The 21,783-nt window shown below is 43.6% G+C and overlaps 2 protein-coding genes across 6 annotated transcripts; both read right to left on the bottom strand.

Annotated features, from left to right (window-relative positions):
* Positions 1-283: 283 nt before the first annotated feature.
* Positions 284-9,196, bottom strand: sncgb (synuclein, gamma b (breast cancer-specific protein 1)). 2 transcript variants are annotated; one of them, XM_040175976.2, is made up of 6 exons: positions 8,682-9,189; positions 4,832-4,873; positions 4,488-4,615; positions 3,650-3,667; positions 2,832-2,873; positions 284-2,308 (listed from the first exon to the last, which is right to left on the bottom strand). In XM_040175976.2, the coding sequence occupies exons 1-6, from the start codon at positions 8,800-8,802 to the stop codon at positions 2,300-2,302; spliced, it is 360 nt and encodes a 119-aa protein (XP_040031910.1). In that variant the 5' UTR covers positions 8,803-9,189; the 3' UTR covers positions 284-2,299. The 2 variants fall into 2 exon arrangements, with proteins under 2 accessions (XP_040031910.1, XP_040031911.1); XM_040175977.2 differs by lacking the exon at positions 3,650-3,667 and having other exon boundaries at positions 8,682-9,196.
* A 1,931-nt stretch (positions 9,197-11,127) lies between these two features.
* ldb3b (LIM domain binding 3b) lies at positions 11,128-21,472 on the bottom strand. 4 transcript variants are annotated; one of them, XM_040175972.2, is made up of 10 exons: positions 21,238-21,472; positions 20,764-21,073; positions 18,209-18,360; positions 17,964-18,036; positions 15,388-15,410; positions 14,105-14,302; positions 13,530-13,553; positions 11,973-12,139; positions 11,834-11,870; positions 11,128-11,743 (listed from the first exon to the last, which is right to left on the bottom strand). In XM_040175972.2, exons 2-10 carry the CDS (start codon positions 20,857-20,859, stop codon positions 11,647-11,649), a joined length of 867 nt encoding a protein of 288 aa, XP_040031906.1. In that variant the 5' UTR covers positions 20,860-21,073; positions 21,238-21,472; the 3' UTR covers positions 11,128-11,646. The 4 variants fall into 4 exon arrangements, with proteins under 4 accessions (XP_040031906.1, XP_077959480.1, XP_077959481.1 ...); XM_078103354.1 differs by having other exon boundaries at positions 21,183-21,287; XM_078103355.1 differs by lacking the exon at positions 13,530-13,553 and having other exon boundaries at positions 21,238-21,361.
* Positions 21,473-21,783: the final 311 nt, after the last annotated feature.

The raw sequence follows: 21,783 nt of genomic DNA, 5'->3' as shown, positions 1-21,783 counted from the left end.
ACTATATTTTTTCCATCTGAGTTGGAGGGATGCTGGTAGCTGCATGTTTGAGCTCAGGGCTGTTTGAATATTGTTGTTTTTCTTCTAGTTTGGCTCAGTCTTATCGGCATGCTCAGTACAGAGACATGAAACAGCTATTGAACTTCGAATTTTAAATCTTGGTAACAAATAAATTCAGTATGTATCCACAACTCCTTGTGGCCCCGGATAATCTGGCCCTCAGGGACATCAGAACTCAACACCCAGCCCACCACACCTTGAAATAAATTCTTGACAAAGTTGGTGGATTTCAACAAAACCTTTTTAATTTCACTGGTACTGTTTATAAAATCAGCGAATCTGCTTTGATGCCAACTTAAACATTGTATGTGATTTGTGTATTTGGGATTGCGTGTTATTTAGAGTGTGATGTGTGTGTGTTGGTAGGTGTTGTGCACTGTGTAGTCTTCGTGGGAGCCTGACCATGTATGTGAATGTCAGATTGCTTCATAAGGCAACATGCAGTCATCAGTTTCATCAGTTGGCCTCAAAGTAAAAACACACAAACCTGCTCCAGAACAAACACGCACACGCTTTGCTGGCTGAACACAACACATCAACACACATACAGTACATACAGACACACACATTGATGCCGGGCAGATGAGCAGTGAAAGGTGGCGTGAGGGGAGAATGGAATCCTCTGATTGGCCGAGACGGTTGATGGTCGGGATGCTCACAGCAGCCAAAGTTCAGACCAGTTCCGAAATATAATAATTTCATAATAATATGAAACCCCTACCCTTAAAACAAGTACACATCCCATAATTTACACACAGAACTACACATAAAGGTAATACTTGATTAAAAAGCCAAACCTTCGTTCTCTCAGTATACTCGTTCCCCAACCGAATCAATGCTATTTATCACAGAAATTGTAATAACAAAGAGACTCATTTCCACACTGCTCTGTTTCTCCTGATGGCATGCAAACCAGCGCACAAAGACCAAAAAGCAACTACACAACAACAAGAGGTGATCGGTTGCTCACTGAAGTCACTGAAAAGGTTTTTCAGGTTTCTCTTTTAATTTACATTTCTGTGGTAGCTTACTATTTGAAAATAATGGTCATATTTTCTGTATCTATTTTTAACTCGTCATTAAAGCTATTTGATGTATTGAAAGACGTTTAGGTAATTTCACCAGGGATTCAGTATGTGTTTTGAATGACAAAACCAAACCAAAAAAAGTTGGAGCAACACTGGTTTGGGGGAATCACTGACATCTCCCCTTTTAATGCGAATTTCAGAATCAAAATCTGGTATAATATAATAGTGTCTCCCTTTAATTCAGCCACAGACCTTTAACATAATAGATCCAGATTGTGTAACAACTGCACTTGTTTTCTCATGCAACACAAACAAAACCCAAGCTTCTGCTCCAACAGCTGAGGAGAAACGAGCACTGAGTATTGCTTCCTGGTTATTGACCCTGCTTCTAAACGTCGAGGCCAAACACACACTAAGCCATACAAAGCTACACAGAACAACTGCTAGTCTATAGTTACAACACACGACGAGTCATCCTACACATCTGTTCATGCGGTCTACTGCAGCTTACTAACTACTGCACACAAAACAGACACATATCTGTCCTCAATGCACGATTCCTTGCACAAGCCTCTGGAGACACATGCACACACCACACACACATGTATATGCTAACATTAACACACAAGCACACAAAAAGCAGATCACACAACCTCTCATGTCCTGCCTCAGTCACTTGTCATTGTCATGGACTGCAGAGGCAAACCTGTATTTATGCAACCAGGTCCTACAGTTAACACGTTTGCCCCAGGGTGTGCATCTGTGCATTTGCGGTATGTACTGTATGCGTGTTCCATGCACGTGTTGAATGAAGGTGTCTTTTTTTGTACGTGTGTGTTTGCGTGCGAGGTTTCCCCATCGGTTGGTGGCCGTAGGGGCTGTAACAACACCAGGCTTCATATCAGGTGGACACTAACACACAGGTGAGGCAAGGGTACGACGGGCAGTGGAGGAAAAGCTACAAGCTGCAGGAAATCAAAGGGGAGGAGACGGCGTGAGGACAGGTGGCAGAGAGCTGCTGGGGGAGAGGCATCACGGAGATCACACAGGGGGAGACACGGGGGCATAGGTGCGGTATCCGGTAGTGTCCCTTTTAGTTGATTTTCCTTCTGTAAAGTCACAAAAAAATAAGAACATCTGAAGTCTGGTACAGCGAGGCGAGGGGAGCGAAGGGACACCGAAGAGCACGGGAGGGAAGGTCCTGCAGACGACTAGTACCCCTGAAAGAGAGGAAGGAAGGAGGAGGAGGAGGATGTCAGTGGTTGAGGATGTATTTAGATCCTTTAATCAAGTAGCAATACCTCACTGTTATAAACAGACAGTCCACAGATCATTCTTTACTTATTGTGAGCAGTGGAGGAAAGTCCTGCATCAAATACAATATCAGGGTACTTGCTCCACTAAGAAAGTACTAGTAATAACATTTTGCATTACATTTTTTAAAATGTCTTTTGTTAATGTGGTTAGTGATTTGAGATCAACTGAAACAGTTTGGGATATTCCTTCTGCACTTTACAGCTAAAGGGATAAAATAGATTTAAAAAGGAGGATTCTTTCTGGGAAAATACATGCTCTATATAAATTAGTAAAGCAAAGTAAATCAATCCATCTTTAATAAGTTACTATTATGCCCATTTGAAACTGAACTATTTATCAATTGCAGCCAAAGGTGTCACACATAAATTGATTTGACTGAACTAATTCCTCTGGTCAGACTTAATCCCAGTAGAACTTTTGTCTCACCTCTCCTCCTTCTCCACCCTGCTCCATCCCCCCATATTCTCCCTGCAAAAGGAAACAGGAAGAGTGAGAAAAACAACTGCTGGTCTCCTAGCTGTCGTTTCCCTGCAGTTATGATATAATAAAGCGGTTAAGAGAGCAAAGCCCATGCTGAAGGGTTCACCCAACTTGTATTAACATGCTTCAGACTTCTCAGGGGGTTCAGTTAGTTAATCAGAGCTTTACGGCATATAAGGGCCTGAGCAGTGCATGAAGCTTTTTTGCTGCATGCCATGAATATATATTCGCTGGCTGTGGCTTGTCTGACGTGCTGGAGATGTGGCTTCACGCTACACAAAGGAGCTACGGGGTTAATAAATGAAGTATTAGTATCATGGTCCTCTAACCCACATAATCAAATGAGCGCCTGAAAGGTCAGAGGAAAATATCTGTGAGCAATTCCCTACTTCTTTTTTTTGAAAATTGCAACGACATCTTGTGCTTTTATGCTGTTTTAAACAATCAAAATAAGATCGTATTCAAAGACTGATGTGCTGCAGGGATTTGTCCATACTTATTTGGGAAGCATCACAACAGTTTCTACTTTTCCCTTCTGACGCTCACAGTCTGTTAGGGTTTGTTGTCTTATACACACCAAATTACCAGATTATTGCCATATTGCCAGTTAATGTAATCCAGAAAAAAACTCTCCTGAAGTAAATCCAACCGTAAAGATTTATTGCAGGTTTGTTGGATTAAATTGTACAGGCGTACATAATAAACTGTCAACTTGGTGCATGTAGCATGACCTATGACCCCACACTGCTCTGTCTAATAAGCACCTCGTATACAGGCTCCTCCTATCAGGGGAAAACAGACGAGACACGACACAAACAACAAGAGGTGAGAACAACAGCGATCCAGAACACACAGGACAGAAGCAGTGCTGCAGTGTGACACAAAAACACTGAAAAAAAGGTAGACGTCCATCTAACATCTTACAAATAGGTTTGACAACAAAACATTGATGGCCACAAGTAAAGTAAATATTTTTCAAAAGAAGGTTTGAATATTCATGAACAAGGTTGTTCAGTTGATTTCAGCTTTAATGGAGACAGTATATTTTGACATGAGATCTAGTTGAAAACAGTAGGCAACATAAATGATTCCAGTGTAAATAAATGACTTTAACCACTAGTGTTACTAAGCAACACGGTCAGATCCGTGTCATGCAGGTTAAAGTCAGTGAGTTGCTTTGCATCCCTTTCGCTTTGTACCGTTACATAATTTATTTAAATGAACACACTGTAAAAATACCAATGATGGTTTTCTAGGAAAAACTATCACGAGCCATTAATATATAAATCAGTCCACAGGCTGCTACGAGTAACCGAGGTTGGGGAAGGTTGCATATATATCCATATGTTGGCTGAAGTAGGAGCTGTAGCAACATTAGTTTTGTGAGTATTTACTGCTTTTCTCTGCTTTATGTCAAGGAATATTTCACACTTTCTGACACGCAGACCTTTGTATTTCCGATGGCGACACAGCTCTTTCTAGTGGCTGACAACCACTGCCTATTCAAAATCAATAATTTAATCAATATCGATTTCAGGCAGAATTTAGTTGTTTATGTTTACGTAAAGAAGCGCTGGTGTATTCGTTCCCGCGGTAACTGACCTGGTTCACCATCCCGGTCGACGCGGCGACATTCTCGACCCCCTCCACGGCCGCCTGGGACACTTCATTAGCACCGGCAACCGCTGTGTCTCCCACGATGTTGGCCTGGTCCACGGTCCTGTTGGCCACTGGGAGGCAAAGCGGAGCAGGGCGAGTGAAACGGAGACAGACCCAAATCAAACCAAGTAAGGAGTAAAAGTAAAGGTGTTTGTCTCCAGCCGCGAGGGGGCAAGAAGGGACCCATTACCAAAACTATTAAGGCAACGGAAATGCAACGCAAAAAGAGTTTTTTAATTAACATATGCTCACTTTTAGAAGGTGAGGTCACAAACAGGGGCTCTTACCTGTGTTTACTGAAGACACAACTCCCTCCTTTGTCTTACTGCCTGAGGAAAAAACAGAGATCACAATCAAATTCATGCACGTTTCCTATTGGAGTAATATGACATAATCCCAACAATTTTTAGTAGCTTTCACAGAGCAGTCATGTTGCATTTTTAGTTTATAGTTTGGTTTAATTAGATTTATGGATATGGATGAATAAATCAATCCGTGAAACTTAATTAACCAAATAAGTGAGAACGAAATTATTATTTTAATCGACATTTTTAGCAAAGACCATAATTACAGCATTAAACAAAATGGAATATCCCCTTAGAAGCGGTGAAGTCCTAACATCAATGTAAAATGTTTCTTCATTTAAGTTATTTTACTTCAATAAACACATTCTTTTGTATTTATTTTTAAACAGTTTAATTGCCAGAAGGCATAGAGACAACATAGAAGCCGTAGTGCATATTTATCTGTGCCTTTTAGAGACATTTTCTAGCTGCTTTTGCCCTCCGAGACATATTGAGTTGTGGGTTAGCAGTATCTGTTGCTCGTTCTAAAAATACATTTCAAAGGTGTGCTTTTAGAATGAATGATGCATCCCCCTGGTTTTGTCTGCCTGGAATATTGAATATTCTGTTACCTTATCCTTTTAACCTTAAAACTAGTATTTAGAAGATCTATAGGAACCGGGAAACAATCTATGAACAGCGGCACCTCTCTGCATTTTCCTCAGCACTCATTATAGTATGATCCCGAGCAGATTAGTTTGTGGTTATATAATCTGGCAGAGTGAGGGATACACGGAGGGGAATATCTGCTCGGAGAGATGGACGAAAAAAATGGTAGGAAGGTTGAAACTAAGGGGGAAGAAATGCAGAATTTGCAGAATGCGTCAATGTCGCGCACAGAGCCTGTTCCCCCCTTTTACACGGATGCTGCCATTTAAAGGATCCTGCACCCGCCCCCGTCTCCCGTTTCCCCCCCCCCCCTCCATCTCTCTGCACGCTCCCTGTGCTTCATGAGCCACGTGCCGGAGTACTGAGCAGTACTGCAGTACAGTCACACACGCACACGCACGCTGCAATGACACAGCTCCTTTCTCCCAGACAACAGAGGGAGCCACCTCCTGAGTGTCACTGTGAGTATCGCTCTGCCCACGGCACAGCGAACGGGCTGCACCCCCCAAATGAAATAATGCAAAAAGGTCTGGACGGGAGCATGTGCAACTCCCCGGGCGATGCACAGGTCACTGCTGAAAATAGCAACCTGAAAGTAAATAGCAATCCTGATCGACAGCTTCTCTCAACAAATTAAAATTGCACGGATTAGAGCATTTCCTCTTATTAAATAATGTGCAACTGTACGGCATAAGTGTCTTTTTCTCTCCAGATGAGGATTTGTGCTTTGGCAGGCTTCATGAGATGAATGCTCAAACAAGTCTCAGATTTAATGACAAATCCTCATAATGGTGATATTTTGGAATCTGTTTGTAGCAATGTAAAAGTAAAAAAGAAAGCTATGCAAGGTAAGGTGTACAAAGACAAAAATATCACATTCATTATAACAAGTAAGGGATGCAAAGGCAATTATAGGACCAAATTATCAGAAAATGTCAGTGCAAGTGCAGAAAATCAGCACTTTGAATTTGTTTTATTGACGAGTTCTGAAAAGACAAATCTGATTATTAATCTGACTGAGAATATGGAAATTAACAGTGCTTCGAACAACCAACCATAGGTTATAAATGCCCACGATATGAAGAATATAACCATTAATGCTATGAATGTATGAAACTAGGATGAACTATGTAAAAAAAAAAAACTTTTTGTTGGTGTTTTGAATGATACTATATTTGCAATATGAATAAAAATACAAAAACGGAATTATAACGTTTACATCATTATTGTAATTTTTATTGAAAACATATCAAAATGATATGTGACCTGAAACAACAAGTCTTTTCTTAAGCCTGTAGAATAAGATATGTAGGCGAAGGACGTCCCAGGAGCACACCGACATTTAACATGCTGTTTGACACTCATTAAGGCCTTAAATAAAAAGCTCTGGCCTGTTTGTGAAAGCGGACGTGCACACATTGATACTCTTTACGCTCTGATGTATTCACTGTGCAGCGGGCAGTTAGGGAGGTTTATTACCACCATCGACCCTCCTCACCTCAGTGATCACATCCCCTCACCCTCTGCCTCCCTCCCCCTCTGGGGTCTGCGTGTCATTTTCCGCCATGTTACTTTTTCGCCGGGCTCGTCACCAACCTGTACCTTCTGGAACGTCCAGCTTTTCATTTCAAGTGACTGTAGTCCCTCCATCTCCACCCTCCCTCCGTCCCCGTGTGTCAACTGACTCTCTCTCTCTTTCAGCCAAACCATCTGTTCATTCAGGAGCCACGAGACTAGAAGCTCAGAGCTTTTTTCTGACATAACACCCCTCCCTCCTCTCTCCCTTTTTTTTTTCTCTCCTCCTGCATCCCTCCATCTTTCCCCCGGGATGGGTTGGTTGTTTTAAGAGCTGTTGGGGGGAGTGGGGGGGGGGGGGGGGGGGGGGGGGGGTGGTTAGTCATCAAAGCAGCCCACACTGGCAGGCAAATCCTGCTGCTGCAACGCCACAAACGCGCACACACACACACACACACACACACACACACGCACGCGCGTTCTCCAGCGCGAGCGTGGGCTGAGGTCGGAGGGTGTGCTGGGAGAGTAAATTGCTGCAGTGCTCAAGTGATCCTTGCCCTCTCTTCTTCACGTTCCTCACGACTCTCAGCTCGGGACGTCGACTCCTGCATTCATGCCATCGCATTTCTTTTCTTCTTCTCATTCATCATCATCACCATGATTTTTTTGAAGCCGCCGTGTGACGAAAGCATCCGACTGCAGGCGACGACAAAGAATTCCACTGTGACAAGTCCTCGACCATCCTCCTACTATCAGAAGGCCCCTCCCCTTCCTGGCGGCCTAAAAGCCTGGCACTCGAGGTAACCTTGAGATGTGACGCATTTGCTGCTTGAGCTAACGGAGGAGAACAGGAAAACGTAGCTTGACCATAAAGCAACTGGAAGCTTTTCCACATTTTTTATCTGTGTCCGTTCTCATGTACTTGCATCGTTAAATGCGACTTCACACGTTTATATTTTGTTACCCATGGTTATACCTTTAAAAAAGGCATGCAGCCTAGCACATGCAGGGCAACTATTCTGTAAATTGAATCCCTGTGGACTCTGTGGACGTCGAGTAAATCCTGTCCTGTCTTTCTGCAAACGGCTCCACAAACCATTCAATGTGGAGGAAATTGGGCAAATGACAAAAGCTTGAGGTGTTGCAATCAAGAGATCCTGCAGAATGCATCTTTCCGCTCCTCTCCTATTTCAATTATTCTTATTTCTCAGAAAACACTGAAGACCGATTCTCCTGCAGCTACTGTACTGCTACGTGATTAAAACTTCAATCTCCATCTAACTACCCCTCCTCACCTCATCTATCCTTCAATCGTTCAGACCCCCACCCTCTGCCCTGCACCAGTCCTGCAGCAGTATCTCGCCAGTGCTCTCTCCGTCCCCTCCTTCTTCCCTCCTTCTTCACCTCCCTCTGTTCTTGTCGCTCCTCAGAAGTGTCCCAGACATGGACACCCATGGGACCCCCCTGCAACGGTGCAAAAACTCACGGTGCTACCACACAAACACACACACACACACACACACACACACACACACACACACACACACACACACACACACACACACACACACACACACACACACAAATGGGGTCATTGCTCCCAAACTTACCTACTTTCGTTTTTTTAATACAACCCGGTGCAGCTCTGCAGACACGATGTGCTACGTACCTACATACATCACCCCTTCCTTGGTCTTAGCTGCTGCCTCCTCCATGCCGGCTTTGGTCTTCTCTGCAGCGGCCACCACACCCTCCTTGGCCATGGAGAACCCCTTCATAAATACATCCATCCTGGGCAACGAGACGGCTGGGCTCCCTTGCTCCAAACGGGCCTGTCTGGTGATTACAGCGAGCGTGCAGAAGAGATGACGGGAGTGAGCGTGTGTGTCTGTGGCAGTATGCGTGTGTGCGTGTGTGTGTGTTTGTGTGCTGGTGGCTCCTCCTCCCTTTGGTGCTACAACAGAGGTCTGAGAGGACTGCACGGCAGGACTACAGCACGCAGACTGGGAGAAAGAGGGGGGAGGAAACAGCCGGTACGCACAAGATGGAGAGAGGAGGAAGAGGAGGAGGAGAGGGAGGAAGAGGAGGAGGAGGAGGAGGGACGGCCGGATGCTGCAGCATTTTCAAGTCATGCTGCAAGCCCGCGGTTCAGCCACACCTCCGCCTGTCATCCATCTGTCTCCGGAGGATTCTTAGTCATGCTCAGCGCAGCCTCCGGCTTGCCGTTTGTGTATTTTGATTGGCAGATTTCCCCGGACACACCTTTTCTAGACGATGAGGTCGGGTGCTGTTACATAACCAGCAAAGCGTCACCAGGATTTTTCAAATCATATGCCTTGCGAGATTTCGTCATGTAATCTGTAATCACGCAGCTAGACCCCCAATAGAATTACTTCCTATATATATATATATATTTATATTTCTTTTTTACATACTCTGTTGTCTATATATATAAGATATATATGCAGCCCTTTTTAATATATATATATATATATATATATATATATATATATATATATATATATATATATATATATATATATATATATATATATATATATATATATATATATATATATATATATATGCAGCCCTTTTTATTCTTGTGAGGAGGAGAGAAAATGCATTGTCATCTTCACCCTAATGAGTCACACTTGCCCCCCTCGCCACATCATATTTCTCCCGGACATGCCCACTCAGCAGAACAGAAATTTAGCGGATAGACAATCACTCCATTTTTGTTTCATCACACGTACATACACTTATATTTTAGAGCACAATATTTGGTAACACAATCGAAATATAAGCTGTCACAACCCTCCAATTTCTACTTGAATTTGGTCCATTCTGATATCTGATGAAATAAAGTAGAGTAAATGGATATATTTAGCACAGTGACGTTCATAGAAAGGAGGATGTCTTCTGGTTTGAGTGTTTCTGTACATAATCTCACTGCCCTCTAGTGGGCTACACACTCATGACATCATGACACAGCAGGACAGCTGACTGAGGGCTCTGACTGTTTAAATTTATCTGCATTTTAGTAATGGATACATTTCTTCTAGAAACTAATAGCGAACAGTTTCAAAGGCCAGATTATGGGCATTAATTCTATATGTGGTGGGAGCTTGTCTGTTGATTCCTCTTGGGTTAAATCTTGGCCTATTTGAAATGCTGTAATCAGAAGATTACAGTATTCCAAGATATTTATTGATGGATTTCTGCATCCCAGCGCTTGTAATACAACATGCAATGAGAATTATTTTCCCTTTGACATTTGCATGTGATCTCCTGGTTTGCTCCATGCAGGTATCTCCACGTGCACTGGCTCCTTTGGGTCATGTATGTGCAACAGCACAACGTGGGTAAAGTTTCATACTGCTCAGCGGGTGTGATGATTTATAGTCTCTAAATCAAGGTCTAATTACAATTCTGGCGAAATGCAAGATGGAAAGCAGAAGTTTGATTACATTTTATAATCTAAATGTGAATCACGGCAGTTTGCACAAGCTCTTGTTAGTGACTGAAACATGAGATTGTGGAGACAAAGACACGATGAGGACCTCAGACATCCAGAGAAAGCCTGGTTTACTGGAGACTGATTTAACTTGCAGGTTTCATTTAAAAGTTCAGGGCCTGCTCCACCTGTCAGACTGTATGCAACCCTAGCCTGCATGTGTATATTATAATGATACATGTATCATAGTGAGGACTGGATCACCAGACAGCAAAGGCAATGCTCAGTGTTATAAGTTATAACTCCAATTTAATTGTATTAGTCTCTGCTGTTTCCAATTAAGAGTTAATGTTAATATCCAATTACTTTAATATAGTTAATAGAGTTAATATGAGTAAAACAGGTTTCTTCTTTGCATATATTAACATATAAACAAACACAAATTGTTCTCTAGTTATGAATATTGAATTTTGAGAATATCCTTTTATTCGTGAATAGCAACAATTTCCCTTCGGATGATGTCCAATCGTCCAATCACCGAAGGTCTATTTCGATCACTGAAGGTCTATTTCGATCAATCACGGCTCCATTCGTCATGCCTGCAGTTTTTAGATTCCCAAAAAGGAGAGTGACAAGTTCATTTCATTTCACTCAGCTGTATGGTTTTAAGAAAACATTTATTCACATTGATATAAGTACATTTTCGAGTGCATTTCTTTTTTACATACTCTGTTGTTTGTTAACGTCTATGTGTCCATTCTCACAAGCATGCTTGGTGTTAGAATTCCTACGTTTGTAAATGCGCTTTATGTACTAAAGAAAACACCACTTCTGCATTTTTAACTTGATTATTTTTTGTACAATTTGCCTTTCATTTAAGAGAGACAGAACCCCCCCCCCAAAAAAACAGAAAACAAACAAAAGAAAGAAAACCCCCAAACGCCGGATCAGGTCTTAGCAGCGGACAGATGCATTTGGCAAATAATATTGAGCTCATGAACACATATCATTCTCACGCTAACAGTATCTCACGTACTGATCTAGACAACAACACTGTCTCACATTCCTCCCTGTGGCTTTTCTATCCCTCCATAATTCATCCCCCTCTTATTGTTTACGTCTTCCGCTTTTTGTCCATGTTTCCCTCTGCGTGTCCTCCTCCTCCTCCTCTCTTTCTCTACTCCTGGACGTTGAGGATCTGTGAGGACAGTCCTTGGTGCCAGTTCTTCAGCTTGGCGAAGCGGGGCCCTTTCACCTCCGACTCAAACTTATCTCTAGTGGTGTGGAAGAAGACACGTAGTATTTACCAGTGACCAGCAGTCTACTGGGGCTTTCTGTAGGCCGTCTCTGCGTGTTGTTCTTACCTCGACTTCTGCAGAGCTTCCTCGTCTGGGTCTTGCACTGCAACAGTGGAAATAAATAACAGGAATTTGGTTAGGACGAAAAACCTAAAGACGATCTTCTGAAAAAAAGAAGGAGGAGAGCAGGGGTCCGTGTACTGACGGTATTCGGTGCCAGTGAGGTGGGCCAGCATCCTGAAGCTCTTGGACTGAAGGGTGTCAGCGCGGCGAGCCCAGTCAGACATGTCCTGGTTCTCTCCGGGCCGGATCACCGCCTGGTAAACCGGAGAGGCGCAGTCTACCACGGGGTCCTTGATAGGCAGAGCTCCACTGCAGGGCACAGAGTAGCCCACCGTTAGAGCCGGGAGGGGCGCGGACTGTGTTCCAAGCCCCTCAAGTGTAATAGATGATCATGATGTAATGAACGCCCATGATGTAGTACCAGATAACAAGGTTTAGAGCCAAGGAACAGCTGTAAAGTTGATCCCGTCTCACGCAGTGATTTATTATTTCTGCGTAGATGTTGAAGCAGTCAAAATAGGCCATGAGTCTTAATATTTGTTCTACCTCAAACCTGGACGGGATCTCCCAAAAAAAAGCAATCGCCTCCCACTAGTTCAAGTTATTATTATTTTTTCAATTTGACAATAGAAGAGGGTATTCACTTGAAAATGTCTTCCCCAGTTTCAAAATCTTAAAATGAATAAAGTTTCAATTGCCAGTAACCTAATATAAAATTACAGCACACCCCAAGAATAAAATAAAAATGGCCTGTGATTTCTTTCTGTGCATTTTTCAAGTTCAAAATAAGAAATTCTTAAAAATGTGGAGTCGACCTGCTGCTTTTAATCCTTTTATCTGGTTGTCTTCGGTCTGGTTCCTGGCACATTGTGGTTTACCACGGTGCCCTTTTGGTATTAAATAATTCTCCAGGGTTTAATGCCACATTTTGTTGTAGAGTTGTAGAGTTAATGTCACATGACAACCTACTGCACTACACCATATTAAAGGTAAAAGATGATATCTTATTATCTATAATGTTCGAAGCTTCACTGATTCCCGAATTGTATTCAGTCATGGGCATTTATTCCATTCAATGATTGCATTGTTGTTGCTTTGCACACTTTGTTCATTAGTCACATACTTCTAGTTTTCTGTACTTGCGTCCTTCCTTTAGCTCCAAGTACCGTAGTTTAAAGCAAAAACTGAGGTGAGTTTGCACAGCAACGTGACAAAGTAGTGTTTTTTTATTTTAGCATTCTTTAATGTGTTAGAATAGTGAGTCGATGCTGATTGAGCAGTAGACATTTATTGGATACTCAGAACATTCCCATGCCATCAAATCCCATCAGATTCCTGAGGCTGTGATGAAATTGGACGACACAAACAACTTTTTTCACTCTTTGACCAAAGTACCTCTCAGTACTTTCGGATACAGTACACATAAAAATTACCTCTTGGTTACTGAGTTTGACCTTTTTACAGCACGGTCGACGCATAGAAAATACATTAAACCGCATTACGATGGACGTGTTGATGCTGCACATTTTTCAGGACCGTTGTTTATTATAGTATTAATTCTAATCATTAATATTATAATAGTTGAGGGATATTAGTTTATGATGCACATGGAGCAATGCACAAGCTGTCTTTAAACTATGAGACAAAGGAGAGGCGCATGAGGAGAGGCAGGATAGAAAAGGTGCGCTGGTGTACTTACGCCAAAGGTGAGCCCGCCTCCTCACTGAGGTCACAACCAGGAGGGAAGGATGGGAGGAGGACAGCACAAGTGGTGTGGTGGGTTTTTATTTGTTTTGGGGGTGGATGGAATGAGCAGAGGAAAGTGGGTGAAAAGCACGGAGGAGTATGTGGCACGGACATGGACAACGTTGAAAAGCCCCGGCGTACATTACAGAGTGGAAATCTACGCTGCAGTAAGTCAACTTGTGTGGTCAAAAAGCTGCTGTGTCTGTTCAGAATGAGGGTCTTAAAAATTTGATTTACCCAAACAGGATGTCTGCCTTGTCCGTGTCGGGGAAAAAAAAACGTATATGTAATAATTGAATTCAGTGAGGGCGAAAACTAAAGTTGCTCTTTCATCTCCATTGTATTGTGTAGTGAGGCAGAAAACTAGCGCAAAATGCTGGCATAAATAACCCGTGACCTTCTGCATGGTTGGATTCCACTTCTAGTGAGTAAGAAAGTATTTTTTTCCTGTCATTTCTCCATTTTAATCAATTGATGTATGAGTGAGAGCATGAAAGCGCCGCACCGGGGATCAGTGTGTGTCCTCACCTCTCGTGTCCTTTGGCCTGCGACTGGCCTGCAATGGCGTCCATGATGGCGTCCTGTGAGTACATGCTGATCGGTGTGTTGTACTGAGCGTGAACAATGGTGGCCTTCCCCCCCGGCCCCCTCACCTCAATGGGCTTGTGAGTGGATAGGGCTGAGTCTTTCAGAGCAGTGGGATTGAAGCTGGGAGTGTACTCCACACTGTTGGGTGGGGGTTAGGTGGGGTCAGAAATCGGGAGAGGGGAGGGTTTTAGGTGAGGAGAGAAGAGGGAAGTTGGGGGGGGAGCGACAGAGAAGGCAGCAAAGTGAAGGGAGGGAGATTTAGCTTAATAAGCAATACTGGTGTATTTGCTTGCTATTTAAGTAGTTGATGGACGCTGTTTTCCCACAATGCAATGCTGTAGGAGAACACACTAACAAATTATGGAGATTGGGGTACATAGCGTATCATAAGCGTATCATAAGTACAGAATAATAATAATGCTCCTAATAACTACTAGAAGTCAACAAAGCCGACACACCAGTCCAGAGGAAGTCAAACATGCTCACAACCAAACTGATGAATACCTGCATAGTCATGATGACACAAGCAAAATACACACACGCACACGCACACACACACCCCGCAGAGGATGCTTCACTGATATACCGCGGCCAAACCTGGATGTAAGACGGACACACAAAACGCCAACGCACATGCATCTTGCTAAACAATATACTGCAAATATCTTATACACAGATTTAGATGAAGACTAAAGGACCAGCAGAGGCGAAAAACATACCTATGTTATTATATATCACAGTGGAATATGAGTTCAACATTCAAATGACTATTTAAGAGGTAAAACTAAAACTAAATTGACAATCATTTTTGTTTTTACTGTGATAATGGGTCAATGCGGTAAAGTCCAAATGAATTAAATAGTTTCATAAGGTCTATATTGCTATATTTGCAGAACTATTGTGCACTAAACACAAGTTGTCTCTGAATTAACTAGTTAAATATTTGTAGTGAACCATTAAGTAGGAAGGAAGAAATTAACGGAAAAGTAGTAAACCTCAAGATTAACTTAATAAAAGTAGTATTACCCTAAAACTGAATTAAAATACAGCACTGGAGTAAATGCATTTATTAACTTGTTTTCTTCTGGGGACCCGGATGCTGTTAGATTAAGAATCAAATGAGCAACACAAATATTCATGATGCATTAGTGGCACACAAATCTCCCTCTCCTGCCTCTGCTGGCGTTCACTTCATGCACATCAAACACCGGGACGGTACTGACTTTCCAGCTGTGTTTGCGATAACCTGTAACACACCACAGAGGCACGGAAAGGCAGAGAGAGAGAAGGAAAGAACGTGATGAATCACCAGGGGCTATTTTGGTGATAACAATGGCACCGAGTGTCCCCGTAGGAAAAGTATCCAACTGCAGCGCAACGCTGTAATCCCACGTGCACACAGACTGGAAGCCGCCTTAGTATCCCCGGGTTTTTTTCCCAGCTTCCGCAGCATCAATCGGGTGATTGACAAGAGCAGACGAGTCTCCATCACATGATACAAAGACACATTTAGCACAGGACAGCCACAAATATACACAACTACACAAACACGACACATAGCACCTCTCCATATGTCCGGACTGCAGCCGTTACTTATAGACGAATCCCAGTGGACGGGTCACCAGCGCCCCCCGCCATCCCCCCCAGTCGTCCCTTTTCCTTCAAGTTGAAAAGTTTATTTTGATCTCAGACAAACACGGCTGTAATAGATTATTAGCTTAGAAACTACGTTTTCACGCCAACATCTCACTTTTGCGGCAACATTTTTTAATTAAATAAGGTTTTTACTTCATGTGTTCAGGGTAAAGTAGGATGTGCTTGGGGCGTCTCCCTGCAGAGAGGGGCAACTATCTCAGGTTTTGGCAGAGGAGCATCCGGGGGGGTTCAGGATGATGGTGTGTAACCGGAGTGGAACATTCCCTGACCAACAGCTGCCCTCTCTCCTGTGCGTATGTGTGTGTGTGTGCGTTTGTGTGTGTGTGCGCGTGTGGTGTCAGACGTCTCTATGAGCTCAATGAGGTGGGGTCGCTGGCATGATACCGCCGTCATCGTCGCTGCAGTCGGTCTGCAGCACGCTGCCTGACATTTGACTCACCGGTGGCCTTTCGGTAGAGCTGCTCGGCTCCAGCGGGGAAACACATTAGTGGAGACCGATATCTGGATGTGATATGTCAGATGCAAAGCAGATTGTGTTCTCGGTTAACATTTGCAAGTATTTCATGATGGAGGCTTCAGCCCAAACTTCCATCCCAGCATGACCAAAGTTCCCTTGATATAAGTACTGATGTCACTTATTCCTCCACTGTTAAACTAAGTCACGTGTTCCTTCATTACTTTAATTATCAATTACAATTAATTATCTCAAATGGACCTCTGTAAATACAATTAATGAGAAAAAGAGACAAACTATCCAATAAACTAAGTTACAGATGGATTTGACTGATGGTATTATTATTAATAATTTCAGTAAATCGCAAAGATACTATTATTATGCATAGAAAATCCAAAATAATAATATAGATAATAATCAAAATAAGTTCTTCTTTGTCCTATTATTTATTAGTAATAATATTTCTAAACCTTACATATGTCATTATGGCAAATCCCTTTCTCTCCATCTGGTTGTATATTTCAGAGGTCTGCGAGTGAGTTGATGGATGTCGAGCGATGCGATGCTTTGTATCGTGTGTTGTATCGTGTGAAGCAAGTCTTCCAGGCATAACCGGGTTTACACCTCCGCCTCAGAGGACAAACGGAAATGCCTTCGCTTGAAGATAAAAAAAGCCTCAGAAAGGGAAATTCAGGGAGCTGAAACAGCAAAAAGGTTTCTTTTAAAAATAATCTTTGCAACATCATATCCTCGGGTTCATTCCTGTAGCCGGATCTGCTGCTGCTCCGTTACCTGGAGGCCGGCCAGATATCTTTGTGTGTACGCTCCCGAAATAGTGCCATGTGTGAGAGGAAGGACGGCTGGAAAGTTCTGAGCATATATTCTTATTACGGTCGGGTTAATGTGGAGCGGGACGCCGCTTCATTCGCTCGCAGTGAAAAGAAGCACTTTTGTTACGTTTTGTTACAGCAGCAAAGGAGTTAAATCCTCTTCTCCCGGCATTACGTGAGTGGAGATTATTGATCCGCGAGGTGACCTACCCCAGTGATGTAACTCCCCGGGAAGCGGCCGACCCCTGTCCCAACCCGCCCTGCATCGCCATCATTTCTCTGAGCGTTTCGGCGGAGTAAAGGCCCACTGGGGAATTGTACTGCATCCTCTGGCCAGGTGGAGACACTGCAGGTGGTGTGGAGGAGGCCGAGGCTTTGACCGGGGTCCAGAGCAGCTCTGGATCTTTTTTAGGAACTTGGAAGAGATTCCTTTCAGGGGACTTTCTTTGCCGGGGAAAGTCATCAGACACCTCCTGCACCATTTGAGTTTCCTCCCCAAAATGTTTAGGCCCGGCCACCTCTTTCGCTTTTTCTATCTCCTTGAAAAGAGGAGAAGAGGTGAAGATAGATGGATAGAAAAGACGGCTAGAATAAAGGGATGGGCTTGTTTCGTCTTGGATTTTCGTGGATTTTGGTTGCTGTCTTTTTGGTTGGCCGACTTCCTTTCAGTTGCACTGGGAGTATATTTGACTCTAGAGGGCAGCAGGCAGCTGTCCGGTGGCACCATTGAAGAATAGTGAAGACTCACAAACAAGATTACAAAGCACGCATGACAGACATACAAACAAAACAAACAAGTATGCATGTATTAAGTGTTGGTATTTCTGTGTTGATTTGTCTGTTGTCTTTGTGTTTGTACCTTCTGGTGGGGGATGACAGGCATGGGGGAGTCCATTCTTGGAGTTGTGGAAAATGCTGCGGCACGTTTTGATCTGAAGATGAAACAACAAAACGTCCCGTTGAAACATTCCGTTGCTTAATGTTTGATCGCTTTGTTTTTGACGAAAAGACAAAAGCAAAACAAAACGGCCGATAACAAACCACGAGGACAGAGTTTGGGTTTGTTGGTGCGTGTATGATTTCGGTGCGTTGTTTTGCTTTTACTTCTGCATGGTGAGTGCCAGCTTGCTGGAGGCAGACTTGATCTTGTTTTGCGCCTCCATGTGCGTCATCCCCTCGGTGCTGAGCCCATCGATGGCGGAGATGATGTCACCCTGAGCCAGGCTGCCGCCCACCGCCTTGCTCCCTGGGGTTATCTACGGAGGGGCCAGGGGGGCGCATGTCACACACAGATACCAAAGGAAACAAACAAGCAGCTGGAAGAGGTATGCAGTCACACAAATACATCCAAATGTTACTGGCTGCGGGGGATACGTATGAACTCACTGGTTGTGTGACTGTAAGATAAAAAATGAATCAATTCCACCACAACCAAAGCCGCCACAAAGATATCTCAGTGAATAAAGGAAACGTCAAGAGGTAGAGCAGATAAATAATGCTGATGAAGTAAAATGAGCTAATCCTTCCGCCCAGCGGCACGCTAGTTAAAAATTTCTGCATTCAATCGGCCCCCAAAGCTGCAAACGAGCCTTTCCCTTAAATAGGAATAGAGCACATTCGTTAATGCAGTCTCTGTTTCCGATCGACCGTCGGGTGAATCTTTGCGCTCTCTGCTCTGCTAAAAGCCAGACTTTAGCCTTTAAACTACACGGGGGGGGGGGGGGCTCAAGTGGCCCCAGGGGCCCGGGTCATACAGTATTGGGTCTAAGCTTACAGTCAACTCGTTAAAGAGTTAAAAATAAGCAACGCTGTTGATGCCTCCAGCTTCCCTGAGATTGACCCGACTGAGCCTCATCCCCCAAACACACACACACACACACACACACACCTGCTACTGACATTCATGTGAGACTTCCTTTAAACTCTTTCTTTTTCTATTTACTGAAGTCCTCTTCTTTATAATTCCACACATGACATAAATCTTCCTCGGAAGAAGTCGGTAAGAAGGTTTGTGTAGAAAGGTGTGTGTAGAAAGGTGTGTGCGTGTGGAAAGCAGATACAAAAGGTGGTTTGCAGCGGGATCAAACACACATGTAGACACGTCGTGCTGCCTGACCACTCTGCCATTCAACAGGAAGTAAAATAATGAAATGGGTTGTATCACTCAATAAAAACACATAACATGCTTAATCCATTTATTGATGGTGTCCAGGGGGCTGTTTTTTTACTCAATGCACCATCTGCGACTTCAATATAAAGTCACGGATGCCCCGTTCTTTCTACTAAAAGTCATAGAAGATAATAGGACATGAAAGCAGTTTATTTAATGGACAGTTAGCTTTGCTAACAAGATGTCAGGGATTCCACAGTCTTCATTCATCTTCTCCCTCTTAGTTCTGTGCAAAAGTCTGCTGACATCCAGACACCCCGAGGTGTTATATCAACCCGTCAGAGCCCAAGACGCCCACAAGATGAGCTCTAATCCGATGAAACAATGTCATGGTGGACGCATCAAGCGCCCCCCCCCCCCCTCCACCACCGGCTGCCTAAGACTAAAGGATCAGAAGATGTCTGGAGCTGTGAATCAGTAAAACAACAGGCCGACCAACAGCTGAGCATCAATCAGGACGTCACCTCCTCCACCTCCGCCTTCCCTCCTCCCTCCAGTCCTCCATCCATCCATTCTGTCCCAATGTCCTCACACGAGCAGCTCCAAAAAGTCAAAACTGAGCTATGAGTGAGAATTAAAGCTTACTAAAGGTAACACGAGCTGCCTTCTGTCCTGCCCCATTCCCACCCCTCTCCATCCATCCACCTCTCCTCCAGTGCTATTTAAAGGAAATGCTGTAAATACACCAGCAGTCCTGCCAGAGACAGAGAGAGAGAGAGACGTGCTGTCTCTCTGCTGCGGAGGTTCAAGCTATTTAATTGACACGTCACTTCCCCCGCTTCATTCCCAATTCTAATAACTATAGGCTAATAATCCTCACCCTTAAAGAGAGTTGAGAAAGTGTATCTTTAAATATAGTATTCATCTTATTGAGACAACAGAATGTCTTCATCATGTTTGTCTTCTGTCATCTGCAGCAGTCTAACTTTTCCTTGTTGTAGTGAATTATTATAATTTCGGAAAGCTCAAAGGTGAATAATGCTGCTGCACATCTATTCCAGTCTTTCCACTGAGATCTCTCTGGACATCACATCTGAGCCTCCCTGTCATCATCACCACGTAGAGCAACATTACATAACCGCTGCTCGCACACTAATCACACCTTTGAACATGCAAGACGTTATTGTCAAACCTGGTGAAAGCGATAAAAAAACACTAGTTTTTTTAATAATCGAATGTGTTAACAGAGGAGGGAGTCCTTAAAAAAATCTGTTACGTTAAAAGTTAAATGTTACCTACACATAGATTAAAAAAACACCTGCACAAAATGATGCTTGCGGAGATATTCAACCAGGAAGATGTGATCAAATTAAAGCTTTTTGAAGTAAAAGGCATCTGCGTTTACAGTATTGTGTGTTTCTTTTTTTTGAAGAGCTTTTCATTTCTCTTTTTGTTTGTCAAATATCTTTTATCATCTCGCGCCGGTGCGTTTTTTGTTTGCTGGTTGTGAGTGAGATGACTTTTCTTCTTCGGCCGTCTCTGTCCTTACCCTGGAGATGGTGAGCGGCATGTTGAAGTCCTTTCCCCCCTGTAGTCTGAAGCCCCACGGAGCGGGGCCGTTCAGAGTCACCGTGTACGTAGTCATCTTCCTCCTGCCGGCGACTCGGGGTGGTTTTTCTCCTCCTGCTCTGCTGCTGTGGCCGTGCTCTCCGTCCTTCCCCCTGCTATCCTTTTGTCCCGGGCCGTCTCGGTGGACGCTTTTCCTCTGTTACTTGACCACTGTTTGTCCGTGTCTGTCTCAGGACAAACACCCTGAGGTAGTGCTGGTGCTGGTGGGTGGGTCAGGTGCTGTGGAACCTCTGTGACACACACACACACACACACACACACACACACAGATACACGTATGTGTAGATATACACGCAGAGGAGTAAACAGAGGAGTGAACTAGAAACTTGTGAAACAAACCCCAAACATTTCAATTTGTCAACTTTAAACTTATTAAGAGAGGAGAGTTTCTTGCCTGCAGCGCTGCGGAGGACGAGGGGCCGACAGCCTAAGAATAGCCGAGATGAGCATAGACACAGGAGCCGTGGCCCTTATAAGGCCTGTAACACGAGGCCCCAGAATGCTTCACTGCCGATTCACGTAGCCAATATAGACCCCTCTTACTGCAACACATTCTCCCTCTCTCCTTCTCCCTCTCTTACTGCTATCGCTCCATGCCGCTAACACCCTGTTATCAGTCGCTCTGCACTGATGCCGTTTCCTTTTCGGTTCCACAGCCTCTCATTCTGCTCGTGAAAAGGAGAGAACCAAGCGGCCAAACAGATGAGTCATTTTTTTTTTGAGTCAATTAGCAGCCAACCGGAGCCGTGAAGGTTAATTGGACACAAGCAGAGTCTGACATTTGTACCGAACATCCACGGAATTATCTAGGCTGAAATGTCTTATTTCACAGTCCGAACTATTAGTATGAATATGGACTAAACTTTGTCCAGCAACATTTGTTCTAAATTTTGTTCTGTAGTTATACACAATTCCTCCCCCATTACTGATAAATTCCTGA

The sequence above is a fragment of the Gasterosteus aculeatus genome, chromosome 5 (genome assembly GCF_964276395.1).
Source record: "Gasterosteus aculeatus chromosome 5, fGasAcu3.hap1.1, whole genome shotgun sequence".
Lineage (NCBI taxonomy): Eukaryota > Metazoa > Chordata > Actinopteri > Perciformes > Gasterosteidae > Gasterosteus > Gasterosteus aculeatus.
Note: the sequence above shows the minus strand (reverse complement) of the source record. Positions and strands in the feature narration are given on the sequence as shown.

Coding starts and splice junctions, on each gene's coding strand:
- sncgb (XM_040175976.2), bottom strand. CDS start 8,802: ATGGATGTATTTATGAAGGGGTTCTCCATGGCCAAGGAGGGTGTGGTG. Junction 4,874..8,681: donor GGAAGGGGTGATGTATGTAG/GTACGTAGCACA, acceptor TTTTTTCCTCAG/GCAGTAAGACAAAGGAGGGA. Junction 4,616..4,831: donor TGTGTCTTCAGTAAACACAG/GTAAGAGCCCCT, acceptor TTTGCCTCCCAG/TGGCCAACAGGACCGTGGAC.
- ldb3b (XM_078103353.1), bottom strand. CDS start 20,859: ATGACTACGTACACGGTGACTCTGAACGGCCCCGCTCCGTGGGGCTTC. Junction 17,644..17,963: donor CTGTCATCCCCCACCAGAAG/GTACAAACACAA, acceptor CCTCTTTTCAAG/GAGATAGAAAAAGCGAAAGA. Junction 12,140..17,314: donor CGGGGAGTTACATCACTGGG/GTAGGTCACCTC, acceptor TGTGCCCTGCAG/TGGAGCTCTGCCTATCAAGG.